The sequence below is a fragment of the Ochotona curzoniae genome, unplaced genomic scaffold, assembly GCF_017591425.1.
Source record: "Ochotona curzoniae isolate NIBS_2020 unplaced genomic scaffold, NIBS_Ocur_1.0 scaffold_1852, whole genome shotgun sequence".
Classification (NCBI taxonomy): Eukaryota; Metazoa; Chordata; class Mammalia; order Lagomorpha; family Ochotonidae; genus Ochotona; species Ochotona curzoniae.
Genome location: NW_024467087.1, coordinates 32,809,550 through 32,824,714, shown reverse-complemented (window position 1 = coordinate 32,824,714; position 15,165 = coordinate 32,809,550). Strand labels below are relative to the sequence as shown.

Here is a 15,165-nt window from a genome sequence, read left to right as displayed (position 1 = left end):
AGACCCGAAAGAAGCTCTTGGCTCCTGGCTTCAGCTCAACTCAGTTCTAGTTGTTGTGGCTGTTTGGGGAATGAAGCAATGGATGGGAGATGTCTCTCTGTGTGTCTCTTCCTCTCTCTCTCTCTGTAACTCTGCCTTTCAAATAAAATAAATAAATCTTATTTAAAGAAAAAAAAAACAGATGTGATTTCTTCCCAACTTCAGTCATTAGGTAGCTATCAAGTACTACTGCCAGTATCAATTTTTCATGAATTGGAAGGATACAGAATGTGATAATACAATTTGACTACATGGAAATTCCACTTAGTATATGGTTTAGGGGGTGGTGATAAGGTGGGTCGTTTTAAAAAGATCTACTTATTTTATTGGAAAGGCAGATTTATAGAGAGAAAAGGATAAAGATCTTCCATCAATTTTTTCACTCCCCAAATGGCTACAATGATCAGAGCAGAACTGATCCGAAGCCAGGAGCTTCTTCCGAGTCTCCCCACGTGGGTGCAGGGTCCCAAGACTTTAGGTCGTCCTCTGCTGCTTTCCCAGGCCACAAGTAGGGAGCTGGATGGGAAGTGGAGCAGCCGGGACATGAACTCGGGCCGTATGGAATCTTGGCACCACAGGTGCCAGCCAGAGAAAGTCGGTGGTTAAGTCTGCATACATTATCTAATATTGTTTTTGTCACAGGAAATCAGTGTTACAATGTAAATTAATTAATTCTACATTATTTACTATTGCTGGCCCAACACTCAATGCCCTGGAGTTATAAATACCTGCACTGCATTCCTGCCCTGTCTCTCTTTTTCCGGTGCCTCATGCCACCCTTACCCCTGTTCTAGGGCAGCCTACCGTAGAGGGGTCTCCCTCCCACTTGCTTTGTTATGAGCAAACCACGAAACCCACCAATCCTTCCCTCCTCTGGCTCACAGCTCTTTTCCCCTCACCGCCCCCCTCCCACCCTGTCTGACCAAACGCTTGGCTACGCAAGCCACACGTACGGCTGCCTAGCAACAGTGCCGCCCAATCAGAAGCGCGCTAGGCGAGGGGCAGGCTGGAGAGGAGGCGCGCACACGCGTAGCGTCTTCCCGGTAGTTTGACCGCTTCTAGCGTTTTACCTCAGCGGCGGCAGAGTAGCGGTTGCCGCGAAAAGCGCTCGGCGCCGGCTCCGGGGCGCCCGGCTTTTTGTCAGGGCAAAATAGTTTCGGGAAGTTAAGTAGGTACAGGTTTTAGTCCACGATGTCTGAGGAGGCAGATGAGCCTCAGGCCGGCCCCTCAAGTGCTGGGCTAGATTGGCCAAATCTTGAGAGAAATCGGGCTGGGGTCCCGGGAGGAGTGATTAGAAGGGCTAGTGGTCAGGGGTGTATGTCCTGGATCCAAAAAGTTCTTGAGCAGATTGTAGATTCACCTCTCACGTGGGTCACCCCGAAGGAGGTGGCTTTTGTCAGCGTACTGGCCGTCCAAAGATACCTGTTGGAGGAGCCGGACGACAATGTACGAGGGGGCCCACTGTACTGCTACGATGTAACGATCTCTGACGGGGTGTATCGGGAGAAATGCTACCTGGACCCCAGCCTTAACTCTCTCGTTTATAAAAATATTCTTAAAGTTGGCATAGAGATGAAAATTTCCAGAGTCTCGTGTCTGTACAATGAGAAAAGATTAGGCCAGGGGATCCTGTGCATAGATAACGTCCAATGCGGACGGACTTTAGATGCGATTTCTTTAGAAACTCCCTTCAGAAACAGAGCGCAAGGGGTCAAGCCCGAGAGACCCTTGAGGGGGGGAAAGAGTCATTACTTGGCGCTGTGGAATAATGAAGATCCGTATGGAGATATCTGGTTGACTGACAAGCAGCCCAAGGAACACAATTTTACAAGTAAGTAATGGGAGGAGAGGGCGGGAGCCAACGGAGGGTTTCAAAAATAGTTTGCGGGAGTTCAGTTGAGGGGAAGAGAAGCGGAGAGATGTTTTTGTGTGTTGTTAATTAAAAGCCGTTAGTGGTACTAGAGAGATAAGTTCAATGAGGAGGAGAGATGTTGTCTTTAAAGAAATCACGCAGCTTGTGAATTGGTTTGACTGCTGAGTGGCCATTCAGAAAGGTGTCTGATGACAAATTAAGTCTGGCATGCGTGGAATTTATTCTCAGGTATTCACTATACATTTGGATGCGGTAGAATTATTCCCACTTTCATTCCCATTTCGGTCATGGAAAAAGCGCCTTGTATTCCTTGAACAATGTGTAGATTTGAATTTAGAATCAAAGATTTAGATAGTTGTAATCGTGCACATTTTAACCTCCGTTCAAGAAAGATGTTCTGTGATGTATTGCTTCATAATTTGCCTTAAGTCGAAACACCAGTTTTTTGAGTGTCACAGTTAGTAAATATCATTTTCTGAATATGTGATTTTGTGTTTGTGGGGGTAGGGGAGACTTGGAATTCTCATTTTACTGTTTCTTATTGTTTACTATGCCCAGGGCTGATATGATGTTAAAAGTACGATTTTTTTTACAAGTAAAAAGTATGAAGTTAAACTTAAAAATACCAGCTCACCAGCAACTGCTCTAAAATATTTTTTCACATGTAGGAAATGGAATGAAGGGGTAGGATAGTATTGTGGGCATAGACACACATGCAATAGTGAATAAAATATAAAGGAAAAAATAAAAGTACCAGAAGGAGAAAGATTAGAATTTTGTATTTCATGCTTTTTGGTCCTTTTTTGTTGTCACAGTGCTAAATCATAGGAGATTTTATTAAAATGTGTAACCTCAACAAACTTCAAAATGAAAGGACAACTGCAATCATTCATTTAGAAGGAGAAAAAAAATGATGTTATAGAAATGTGTAAGCAAAAATGATTTAAAATGTAAAAGCAAAATAGTTCTTCTCAGGATGAAATACTGGAATAATTTTATCTCAAACATGGAATAAGGCAGTTATGTGTTATTACCCTAAATGTTGATCTTTTTTATATTGAATATGTAAATGAAAAATTGATGCCCTGGGAGAATTAAGAAAGGAATAATAATTTATAGTAAGATTACTCATTTATCAAGACCATCTTTTTATTACAAAAGGCAATATCAATGTGCTAAATAAAATTCCAAACTGCTTGTTTATATTATGTTAAACATGCAAAACTCAAGCATAGTAAAACGCTGGTGCCAAAAATCTAGTGATCAACTGTAAAATTCTTTTGAGTTTGCAATATGCTTGAAGTTGTTAATAATAAAATTTTGGGGTGTAGTGAGAGACCTTTTTTACATCCACTCATGCCTTGAGCGTACCTCTCAAAATTCTAGGCGGTCGGTAGTTTGGTGTGTATCTTTGCAGAAAAAAAAAAAGAGAGAGAAAAAGCAAGACATCTTTCATTCACATCCGTACAAATGGTGTTCTGTGGTGTAACTGTATGATTATTCTTATAATTGTGTCCCTGTCAATGGATGGCTTATAATGTTAGACAATTAAAAGGTTTATTAAATGCCATGCTGATGTCATTAAGGTGTGTGCATATTTTTGTGGATTGGAATATGTTGAATGGATAAATTCTTAGAAGTGAAATTGCTAGCTTAAAAGGTATTTAATTTTTCAATTGGATAGTGACAAATCATCTTAGGAAAAGTTTATGCTGATTTACATTAACCAGCATATGTCTAGGTGTGCCTATCTCCCCTATCTTACTGATTTTAAGTTGTATGTTTTGACTTTTAGTAATTTAAATAATTTCTTTGTTGATGACTATTGCATTTTAGAGCATTACATACTGCAAGTTATTTTCTGGGAGAAAATAATGTTCTTTTCTCAATATATTTGCTTATGGGACACTTTTGTGCTTTTAAAACTTTTCATTAAGGTATAATTTGTACACAGCAAAGTAAAAAAATGTCTCTAATATACAGCTTGGTAAATATTTACATATATATTCCTGTGTGAGCACCATTTCAAGCACCTGGATAACTCCCCCACACTCCTGTCTAATCAACACCTTAAAAGAAAACACTGGACCTCAAAAGTGGTTTTTTTTTAAAGATCAAGATTAGATATGACACTCTCCTGCCTTAATCTATCCAGTGGCTTCCCTGTTGCGTTTATTCAGCAAACCAGAACCCCGACCAGGATCCACATGGCTTTGCCGCAAAGGTCGGCCAGTTTTCTGTAAAGAACCAGATAAGAATTCTTTCTGTCGTGGCAGAATGCAGGATCTCCGTGGCAACTATTTTGTTTTGCCATTGTATAGGGCGAGTAGCTATAAGTAGCCTGTAAATTTGTCGATCTGGCCTTATTCCAAAGATTCACTTACAAAAACCAGGAACACACAGGATTTGGTTTATGGGCGATAGTTTGCTGACAATCCCCCTATTCACCTTTCTAACTTCATCTCCATAATTTTATTCTGGCCGTATCAGTTGTCTTTTTGATCTTTAAGCCTCCAGACTTATACCTGCCTCAGGTACTTTGCCCTTTCCTCTTTCTAGGAAGCTGCTTTCTATCCTCAGGTCTCAGCTCAAATATATTAAGTATACTATAAACTGCTGTTTCAGTAAGTACTCCCTCCCTGTTTATTCTTATTACATCACCCTGCAGGTTCCCTTCATAGAATCATTAACACTTTGAAATTATTTTACTGGTTGTTTCCGTTTTCTCCCCACCTGTTTATAAGCACTATAGCTGTTGTGGGCTGTGTACGCTAGATACAGAATGGTGTGTCATCTGGTAGGCATTCAATTAAGTGTTTGATGAATAAAGAAATGAGTGAAATAAATTATATTCAAGGATTTTCTAACGTTAAACCACTTCTGCATCCCTAGTTGCTGATGGTTATTATTTTAACTCTGTACTTATATCTAAATGAATTTGGTGTGTATATGTATGTATATATATGTTTTTTTCCCCCAAGGGAAGAATACTTTTTCAGCCCAAATTTAGTATTAGATTAATATTAGTTTCAAACAATGACTTGAACAGTTTGTCTGTTCTCCTGTGTTTATAGAAACCATATATTCTTTAAAGATACGTTAACAGTTACCCCTAAAACTGTCTGAATTGTGTCTTCAGCTACAATTGGAAGGTGTTTGGAATAACTCCTTTCAATGGCTTGTAGAGAAACCAATATCATCTTTTTCTTGAGTCCCTTTATGAGAGCTGATATTTCACTAGGAAATCTCATTTCACCTCAGTCTCAAAGTTGTATGTGTAATTTATGGTTTTTTTTTTTAATCTGCCTTGTTGTGTCCCATTTCACAGTCATAATGTTTTTTGTGTGTTCACTTCTCGTGACCAGCCTTGCCAAAGGTTTCTGTTTTATTGTATAAAAAAATAAGGACTCTTGGCCTTATTAGCAAAGAAATCAAGTGAGAAGATATTTTCTACTTAACTCTGCTGTGCTCTACTTCTATTCCTACTTCTTTGGTTCATGGTTATCTTCTACTATTGTGAGTTGAGTGCTTGAGTCATTTACGTCTGACACAAGCTTTAAAAAATCTTAAATCCCCCAAAGAGTACTGCATTAACTGCATCTCAGATTTTTGAAGTTTAGGGATTTTTATTGTCATTCATTATACATAGACTCTGATTTTCATTTGAAACCTCCAAAAGTTTACAAAAAGGTTATTTATGAGATCTAAACATCCTTATTAGACCAGGCTTTTAAAATTTAATGCAGGTATTCTAAATCCAGTGTAATCTTTTTGCCTGTGTCTCTGAGAGGAATATTGGCTTTCCTCTATAATATTGGTTTTGTTTATTATATTTCTAAAACCTTTTGCTTTAGATGTTGCTATAATTTGTAAAATATTGTGACTGATTAGTATTTTGTTGAGGAAGCTTACCCCTTATCAACATGAAATTTGCCTCATGGTCACTTTTTGGCTGGAGTCTGCTGACTTGGTTTACTACTACTTCTGTCTTTTGGTATCATTTTAAACAGTGATTCTTACATAGAAATTAGCCACACAGTCACCTCAGTAACATTTTAAAATACAGATTGCTAAGCCTCACAACCAGTTTCTGATTCCTTAGGTCTGGGATGTTACCCTGGGATTTGCATTTCTAACAAGTTCATTGGAGTCAGCCATGCTACAGATACAAAATGACACATGAGTGGCTGAACTTGTCCTGGTACAGCTGGTTAAAGTGGCCTCAGGCCGGCTTTCCCTGGTTTGGGTGTGAAGCTATTCTGTTTACAATCCAGCTCCCTGCTAATATGTCTGGGAAAGCAGCAGAAGAGGGCCCAGGTATTTGCAGTCCCACCATTCATCCTGGATGGAGTTTGGGATTCTAGCTTGGACCTGGTGGATGATTTTCTCTCTATCCACCAGCCTCCTTCCACCTAACCCCCACCCGTGCATTTCTGTCGTTGTGCCTTTGAAATAAGTAAATCTTTTTTTAAAGATGATACTTGTGATCCACTGGACTAGAGCATCCTTCTCCATATCATTATTTCCATTTGAAATTGTGGGGTTTTTAAAGTTATGCTTATTATTTGAAAGGCAGACACACATAAAGAGAGAAGAAACAGAGAGAGCTTGCCCACTGGTGCACTCCCACAATGGCCATAACAGCAGAGGTGAGCCAATCCAAAGCCAGGAGCCTGAAGCTTCTTCTGGGTCTCCCACAGGGGCTCAAGGACTTGGGCCATCCTCTGCTGCTTCCCCAGGTGCATTAGCAGGGAGCTGGATGGGAAGTACATTTGTTGGAACAAGAAGAGGCATACATATGGGATGCTGGTGCTACAGTCTGACACTTAGCTATTTCACCACAGCACTGCCCCCATTTGAACTTTGTTTTAGGTTTCTCTTGATTTATTCCTTTTTAAAAAAGATTTACCTTTATTGTATTTGAAAGGCAGAGAGAGAAGAAAAGGCAGAGCTCTTCCATCTGCTGGTTCACTCCCCCAAAGCACCTCAGTGACCAAAGCTGAGCTGAACAAAGCCAGGATCTTCTTTCAGGTCTCCCACATAGGTCCAGGGTCTCAAAGCTTTGGGCCGTTCTCTGTTGCCTTCCTCCTCCACAGGCAGACAGCTGGATGGGAAATGGAGCAGTTGGAACAGGAGTCTGTGCCCATATGGGCTGTAGGCTCTGCAGGTGGAGCCTATTAAGTCACCATGCCTGCCCAAGATCAATCAATCTATCTATCTATCTATCTATCTATCTATCTATCTATCTATCTATCTATCTATCTATCTATCTATCTTTCTCTCTCTTTCTCCTTTCTTTCTTTCTTTCTTTCTTTCTTTCTTCCTTCCTTCCTTCCTTCCTTCCTTCCTTCCTTCCTTCCTTCCTTCCTCCCTTCCTTCTTTCCTTCCTTCCTTCCTGCCTTCCTTCTTTCCTGCCTTTTTTTCTTTCTTTCAAAATTTATCTTTCTTAAGAAGCATCTAGCTGGGGCTCACACAGTAGCATAGCAGCCTAATTCTCCACCTGCAGTGCTAGCATGCTAAGGGCCTGGGAAAGCAGTGGAGGATGGCTCAAGGCCTTTGGACTCTGCAACCACAAACCCAGAAGAAGCTCTTGGCTTTGGACTGGCCCAGGTTAGGCCATAACGGCCAATGGGGAGTGACCCAAGGGATGGATGATCTCTACCTCCCTTTCTCTGTAACTCTGACTTTCAAGTATAATAAGTATATCTTAAAATAAAGAAACAACTAAGGGCTTACTTAAACAGTCTTTCTTCCTTTAAGAGATGAATTTTGTGCATTTAAATCTAGTATGAATAATGAGTTTTATATCTATTTTGATATCCTATTGTATGTTTAAAGATTTGTTTTTATGTGAAAGGCAGAGTTAACAGATAGAGAAGGCAACAGAGAGAAATCTTTTATCTGTTGGTTCACTTCCCGGTTGGCCTTGATGACCAGAACTGGACCTATCCAAAGCCAGGAGTTTCTTACATGTCTCCACGTAGGTGCCAGGACCAGAGTGGAGCAGGCAGTAGTTGAACCAGCGTCATTATGGGATGCCAGCACCAAAGGTGGAAGCTTAGCTTCCTAAGCCATGGTGCCAGCTCCTATATTTTTTTCTTTTTGTGGTTCTGGAATTATGCATTATACTATGTTCTCCTAAGGTTGCATTTCGTGTTTTAATAAAATCATTTAAACTTATATGTCAGTGTCAGTCTTCGGAATGACTCAAGATTTGTACTATACTCTTCCTGAAGCAACAGCAAATATTTTCTGTTTTGTACCTATTTCTATAAAACTTCGCTGATTATTCTGTTCATAACATGAATTGATGTTGCTGGACAAATAATCAGGCCAGCACTGTTACCTGCTGGGATTGCCAGTTCACCAGTGTTGATAATAGATATGTTTATTTTGAGAAGCTGGTACCTTAGGAAGAGATCCCTGGAGCCAAAATGTACTCTGTCCACTTAAGAAGCCAGCATTTTTTTTTCTTTTTAAGGGACAGGTGAAGTTATAGGGGAAGCTTAGAAAGGAAACAACAAATCCATTCAGTTGACAGGTATGCAGATGTTCCTACTTTGTTCTGATGTGGGCAGTCCAGTGCCTCCTGGTCTTGCCCTTGCCTTAGAAAAATGTCCGGGCATTGGGACTAAGTGCCAGCTGGGTTGTGATGATTTCTTCCTTAGCTAGATAGAAGTCAGCCATTGCAAATGATCTCCCCTTAGGAGGCTCCCGAAATTCACTAGGCACAGGTAATCCACTGTATCTGTAGATGGGGGGGTGTTATTAGAGATTTATTTATTTTTATTGGAAAGGCAGATTTACAGAGAGAATCTTCTACCTGCTGGTTCATTCCCCAGATGACCATAAAGGCAGAAGCTGGGTCCATCTGAAGCCAGGAGCCTAGACCTTCTTCCAGGTTTCCCGTGTGGGTACAGGGACTCAAGGACTTGTGCCGTCCTCTGATGCTTTACCTGGCATTTTAGCCTGCACTTAGATCAGAACTGAAATGGCCAGGACTTCAGCCAGCCTTTATGGGATGCTGGCAGTGGAGGTAGAGGCTCAACCTATTATGCCAGGATACTGGTTCCACTACCTGTTTTTTTAATATAAAAATGTGAAAAGAAGAGAATGGTAGATACCTTCATTGTAGTTACACTTATATTCTCCTAATATCTGGGACAGATTATTGTTGTTAAGAGTAAGAGCAATGTTTTTAATATTGTTCAAATTTCCTTTTTAATGCTATGATTTTAAAGCTAAATTTTATTTTTTAAAGATTTATTTTATATTTATTGGAAAGTCAGAAATACAGAGAGGAAGAGAGACAGAGAGGAAGATCTTCTATCCGTTGATTCACTCCCCAAGCAGCCTCAAATGGCCAGAGCAGCACTGATCTGAACCTGGGAGCCTGGAGCCTCTTCTGGGTCTCTTAATGCGGGTGCAGGGTCCCAAAGCCTTGGGCTGTCCTCAACTGCTTTCCCGGGCCACAAGCAGGGAGCTGGATGGGAAGCAGGGCCACTGGGATTAGAACCAGCACCCATGTGAGATCCCTGTGCTTGCAAGGCAAGAACTTTTGCCACTAGGCTACTGCACCGGGCCCCAATCTTTTTTTTTTTAAATTTTTAATATTGTTTACCTGAGAGGGATGAATGCCCAATATGGGCCTCTGATTAGGGTGGGAAGTATTGAGGTGTAGAAGTAGGTGGGTGAAATAAATGTTTCAGTTCTTTTTCTTCTTCCTCTGTCCACAGGGTTGGGGAAGCCACCCCCCACCTTCTTTCTGTCAAACTACATTAGCCCCCAGAGATGAAGATGGCAATTTAATGTAACCTTAGAGACCCTGCTGTGGGGAAGAATGTTCCAAGGATGTTGCTTGAGTGGTCTTGATATTTGTGGGTGCACATTGTGCCTGGATCTTAGGTGCACTCTTAGACGCTCTAGCCTAACTTAGTCCAACCAGCCCAGCCCCTATACTCCCCAAAGGTAATTTTGCAACCTTGTCCAGCCTGGCCTTTCCTAGCCCTGGTTCTCACTCTTACAAGAGGGAGCTGCAGCCTTGCAGGGGAGTGCCCAAAATTCCCCTACCAGGGGAACTTGCTCCCAGGGCTTGCTCCCAGCCCTGGATCTTGAGCATGCAGGTGAGTGTTTTGGCCCATCCTGATATGGCCCACCTACCGTCCTGACACTCGCTGGCTTGGCCAGCCTACACACATTCCTGGCTTTTGCTGGCAAGTGTTACAACAGAATTTCCTTACAAAACCCTACCACCATTTTTGGAGGCCAGTATTTTTAAAATTTTCTTCCTATTCCAATTTTCTTCTCCTTCTTCAGGCAATACTAATAATTTATTTTCTAGATTATCTTTCATTGACGTTTTCAAATGTGTTCTGTAGAATCATGCCTAAAGGGCCTGGCCTGATGTCTCAATAGCTAAATCCTCACCTTGGAAGTGCCAGGATCCTATATGGGTGCCAGTTCATGTCCTGGCAGCTCTACTTCCCATGCAGCTCCCTGCTTGTGGCCTGGGAAAGCAGTAGAGGATGGCCTGAAGTCTTGGATGCATGGGAGACCCGGAAAAGGCTCCTGGCTTTGGATCACCTCAGCTGTGGTTGTTGTGACCATTTGAGGTGTGAACCAGTTGATGGAAGATCTGTCTCCTTTTCTCTCTCTGTAAATTTGCCTTTCCAATTAACATAAATACATCTTTTTTTTTAGAATCTTTCATAATATTGGCTGCATTCTGAACACTACATTTATTTTTTTCATGAGAATTCCCAAAGGTTTACCTTTCTTTAATGTTTCTAAATAATTAAACTTATAAGTGCCGCTTCATTTTATTGTGGTATCATGTTCTCTGATTCATTGTCTTTAGTTTTTGTCTGTATTTCTTTGATTTATTTTTATGGCATTTTTAAGGTATATTCCAGGGCACCCCTAAAGCTTCCCAAAATGTTTTATAGGGTCTTTATGAGGACAAAATTACCTTCATAATAATATTAAAGCTTTGCTTACCTTTTTACACTCTCATTCTCTTATAAGCTATGGATTTTTACAGAGGCTTTGTGATATGTAACATTAAAACAGACTGAATGCCAAAGAGAGTGTGCAGCTGTCTTCTATTTAGCTAAATATTAAAGAGTTTATGAAAATGTAAGACAGTGTTCTAGGGCCGGCATTGTGGTTTCTGTTTCCAATTAGTTTCTGTCTTAGCAATGGCATCCTGCTGCTTTTCAATCCAGCTCCTGCTAATGGCTTAGGGAAAGCAGTAGAAGATGGCCCAAGTGCTAGGACTCCTGCTGTCTTCCTGGGAGATTTAGAAGAATCTCCTGGCTCCTGGGTTTATTCTGGTTCAGTTCTGGTCATTTTAACCATCTGGGGAGTGTTCCCAGTAGATGGAATATCTCTCTGTCTGTCTCTGTCTGTCTCTTTCTGTAACTCTTTCAAATAGATAAATCAATTTATAAATAAACCTTAAAAATACTCTCAGTATGTTTTGTTTGACTTTTAAAAATCAATCAAAAGTGTGATGTTATTATATGTGTTGTTTTAAAATGCAACTATGGCTTTTAGAAAAATTTTATTGATAATATACTAAATACTGATAGCTATAATACACATAAACAAATGCTTTTTAAGATTCTCATAAAGTTTTAAGAATATAAGACTCTTAAGATCAAAGAGTTTAAGAACCATGGCGTATTGTCTGCTTTGTATTGAATATACAGTTTACTTCTATGAACTTATGCAAATTTATCAGGCTACAATAAATATTTGGATATATATATATGGATCAGAAGTTAAGTAGTTTTTTGTACTTTGGGCTTTTTTGTTTTATGAAGTCAGTTTGGGTTTGTAAAACATAACTTAATAGAATAAACATATTCTGTTGTATAATATAGGAATATGTTTATGTTATATATTATATTTATAGAAATATGTGTAACACACTTATTATATAAAATATATTAAAATATAGATTCTATTAAGTCATGCTTTACAAATTCAAACTGACTTCATAAAAGGAGAAAAAACCCAAAGTACAAAAAAATTAACTGATTCCTGATCACAAGTAATGCTCTGGACCTAATTATAACAGAAATGGTTATTCTTACTTCCAATTCTACAGAACTGTTTAGCTCTTGGATTCATTCCTTCCAGTAAAGGAGGCATAAGTACCTTCGTTGATCAAGAATGTTTCATTGTATTTCAGATAATTCAAAGCTGATCTGCAATTTTATCATATTAAAAACAAATCACTTAATGATATCAGATCTGATATGAGATAGCCTGGTAGGTAGTTCTCTCCCCACAACCCCACGTAATCATCTCTGTCCAGCTTGCAATCGAGTGACCCGTTCTTCTGTAAGTACTTCTCCTCACCAGAGACCTGGGGTTGGTGTCATGCAGCTACTTGCTGTTTGACTGCCTAAGAACCTTCAAGGAGAAGGATCTCTGTCTTCCTCAGGACTCAGTGGAGGCAGGATAGGAAACATTTCTCTTCCACCATCGTGTTGTGGCTGTTCTTAGGATGTTCCTTTAAGTAAAAGGCAAGCAAAGGAATATTAGGCCCAACCTATCCCATACCATTTTGGTGAGTGCCAGCCTGGAGAAATTCCACAATAGCAATGGCAGTGTGGTAAGTGGGATCCAATTGGTTTCTGTCTTAGCATCATGTGGTTTCTAAATCTTGGAAATCTCCCTCTTCATGGGCTGGAAAAGTGAGCGGAAATGCTGTTGTTACTGTCTTTAGCAAGCCTGTGTTTCATATCTACAGGGGCTTCAGGGGAGGTGAGGCCAACAGGTTGTTAGCATTAATGGGATGCGGGCAGGAAAGCCAGGAAAAGGTGAGCTAGTGTGTGTTTTCTGATTTATAAGTGTGCCTCCAGGTTGTTGGTAACATGCTTCTATGGATAATGTATATTACTGGAAAAACTGGAACCAGGCCTTTAATGAAAGGGTTTCATGGAGCAAATCATTTTGTTGTCTCAGCCTTTGATTTTAAATCAAGCTAGCTGATTTTTTGTTTGCTAATGTCTACTATCACTTGGTGGGGTTGACTAGGTAAACTGATTCTGTTGCTTAGTAACCACAGTTAGCATCAGGAAGGAGAGACTCAAACACAGCAGAGATTCTTCTTCCTGCTGCAGAGAGTACTCTTTTACCAGAAGATGAGCCATAGACTCCATCCCTAATTTGCCCGCTCCATAGCCAGTCAAATACTGCATGCCTAGCCAACAGCATTATGGATTTTTTTTTTTTTAGCCTTGTGCTGGCTTTTATTACCCTGGAATGTGCTCCAAGGTATGAGGATTTTCCACCTCAGAATTTCTCTGGTGGTGGCAAAGGAGCTGTCAATGTTTGAGGCACCCAGCTGGCCTTGAGAGCTGTATCTCAGTTGTTTTGTTGTTTTTTGCTTTTTAATTTTGATTTGTGCTGGTTTCCTTTGGGTCACCAGGACCACAGAGAGAGTAGAGCCTCCTAAGCTCACCAGCCTTAGGCAAGGATATATAACTGCCTAAGAATTGTCAGGATGCAGTAGCCACAAGATTCACTTAGAGCTCTGTCAGCTGGCTTTATCACTCAGGTGCTTAACTTTATGGCATGTAGTGTGAGCTCCTGTATTCAGCGATGGTGGTAATATTTTGAGATTATTTAGAGCTTTGAAGAAAAGTCCCAAACATGCAGGTGTTCTCAAGTGCACTGACATTTTTGTGATGTTATCCATCCCAGACATTGTGGTTTCATTATACGTAAAATGGACATTGGATGGTAATTAATCTGTAAGGGACCCCCTTAGTGGGCCGGGTAAAATAGAGATTTCCGCTAGAGAGCTAGATAAAACAGTTCACCCCATTTTGGGAACAAAGGGAGACTAAGGCACCAAAAATTACAGTTAATGCAATGGATTTAAGTCAAATGCTTGAGCGTAATTAGGCTCATGGACAGTCATGTCTGTTTCTGTCTTCTCAGGTCCTACCAAAGAGGCTCTTCAGCTGTGGAGTTCTGCATGCATTCCTATGGACTCACTTCTAAGAGTACAATTCAAAACTGACCATGGGATCCCAAATTCCCCTGAGCTAAATGATTAAAATATTATTGTTAAATGCTTAGTGATAATACAGATGGTATTGAACAGGGGAGAATGCTCCAACATGGGAACTAGTCCCCAGAGCAGGCTCCAAGATTGGAAACGTTGTAAGTAGCACCAGTCACCTGAGAATCAACCCAAGCAGCGTTCTGGTCTGGCTGAGATCATCTCAAATGTGGAAAGGCAGGATACTGGTATGAAGAGTGTTTGCCAGACAGATGTGTGTTCCATGTCCCAGTGCAAAGATGTTGCCATCAGAGGGGGATGTTCACTTTGGAGAGAGGAGAGAACTTCCACTTTGCCCATAGCCTTGTATCAAGACTGATAGGATTTTCAGATTCAAAAGGCTTCCACAGCCCAGGCATCTGGGTGATCAGTGATGTCATAAAGAGTGTTAATTTGTTAAATTAACAACAGAGGGGTCGTTGTAGCCAACCCCTCAATTAGAATCTGTTGTCAAAGAATATTGTTTGAGTTAATGGTAATCCTTGTTCTCAATAACTTTTAGTTAGTGCATTAAATAGAGGCTATTATATCTAGTTTTAGTTATGTCTGAATGTTCAACTACTTTTCTTGGAAGAGATTTTTTTTATCTCTTAACTGCTTCCATAAAGTTAATTTCTCCTATGTTTAAGCCAATTAATTGTTCCAATGACAACAAGGACTGAGGTACACCCCAGTTTAGATAGCCTGACTTGAATAAAATAGCAAACCTTCAAGTCTGGGTTCAGGGAGTACTGTGGTAGACTACATGTTGTGCCTTCAGAGTTTTCTTAAAAGACTACATACATTGTTTACCCAATACTATGTCAATTAATTCCATAATGTTGTATATTGATACTGAGGCCTTGTTGGGGCTTTTAACTGACCGGATCTTTACTCTGTTAGACCTATCTTCAGACCATAGAAGGTCTCCCCAAGAGGCCACTGAACTTATCTGGACAATAAGACGCTGAACTTTATGCTAGGCATGTGTTTGCAAGCAATGAATCTCAACTGAACTTGAACTATGGTTATGCAACAAGGTGGAGGAATCCACCATAGGGGGAGGGGTATGGGAGGGGTGGGGGGAATCCCCAGCGCCTATAAAACTATACTGCATAATACAATGTAAGCAACAATTAAAAAAAAAAAAAGACTACATACATATTCTCAACATCAGAATCCAGTAAAACCAGAA

The 15,165-nt window shown here is 40.3% G+C and overlaps 1 protein-coding gene across 1 annotated transcript in view; it reads left to right on the top strand.

The window, feature by feature from the left end:
* Positions 1-1,230: 1,230 nt before the first annotated feature.
* Positions 1,231-15,165, top strand: part of RADX (RPA1 related single stranded DNA binding protein, X-linked) — a 58,034-nt gene continuing 44,099 nt past the window's right edge. The window contains exon 1 of the mRNA XM_041000087.1: positions 1,231-1,870. Coding sequence (XP_040856021.1) covers positions 1,231-1,870 — 640 coding nt within the window. The remainder of the gene's footprint in view (positions 1,871-15,165) is intronic.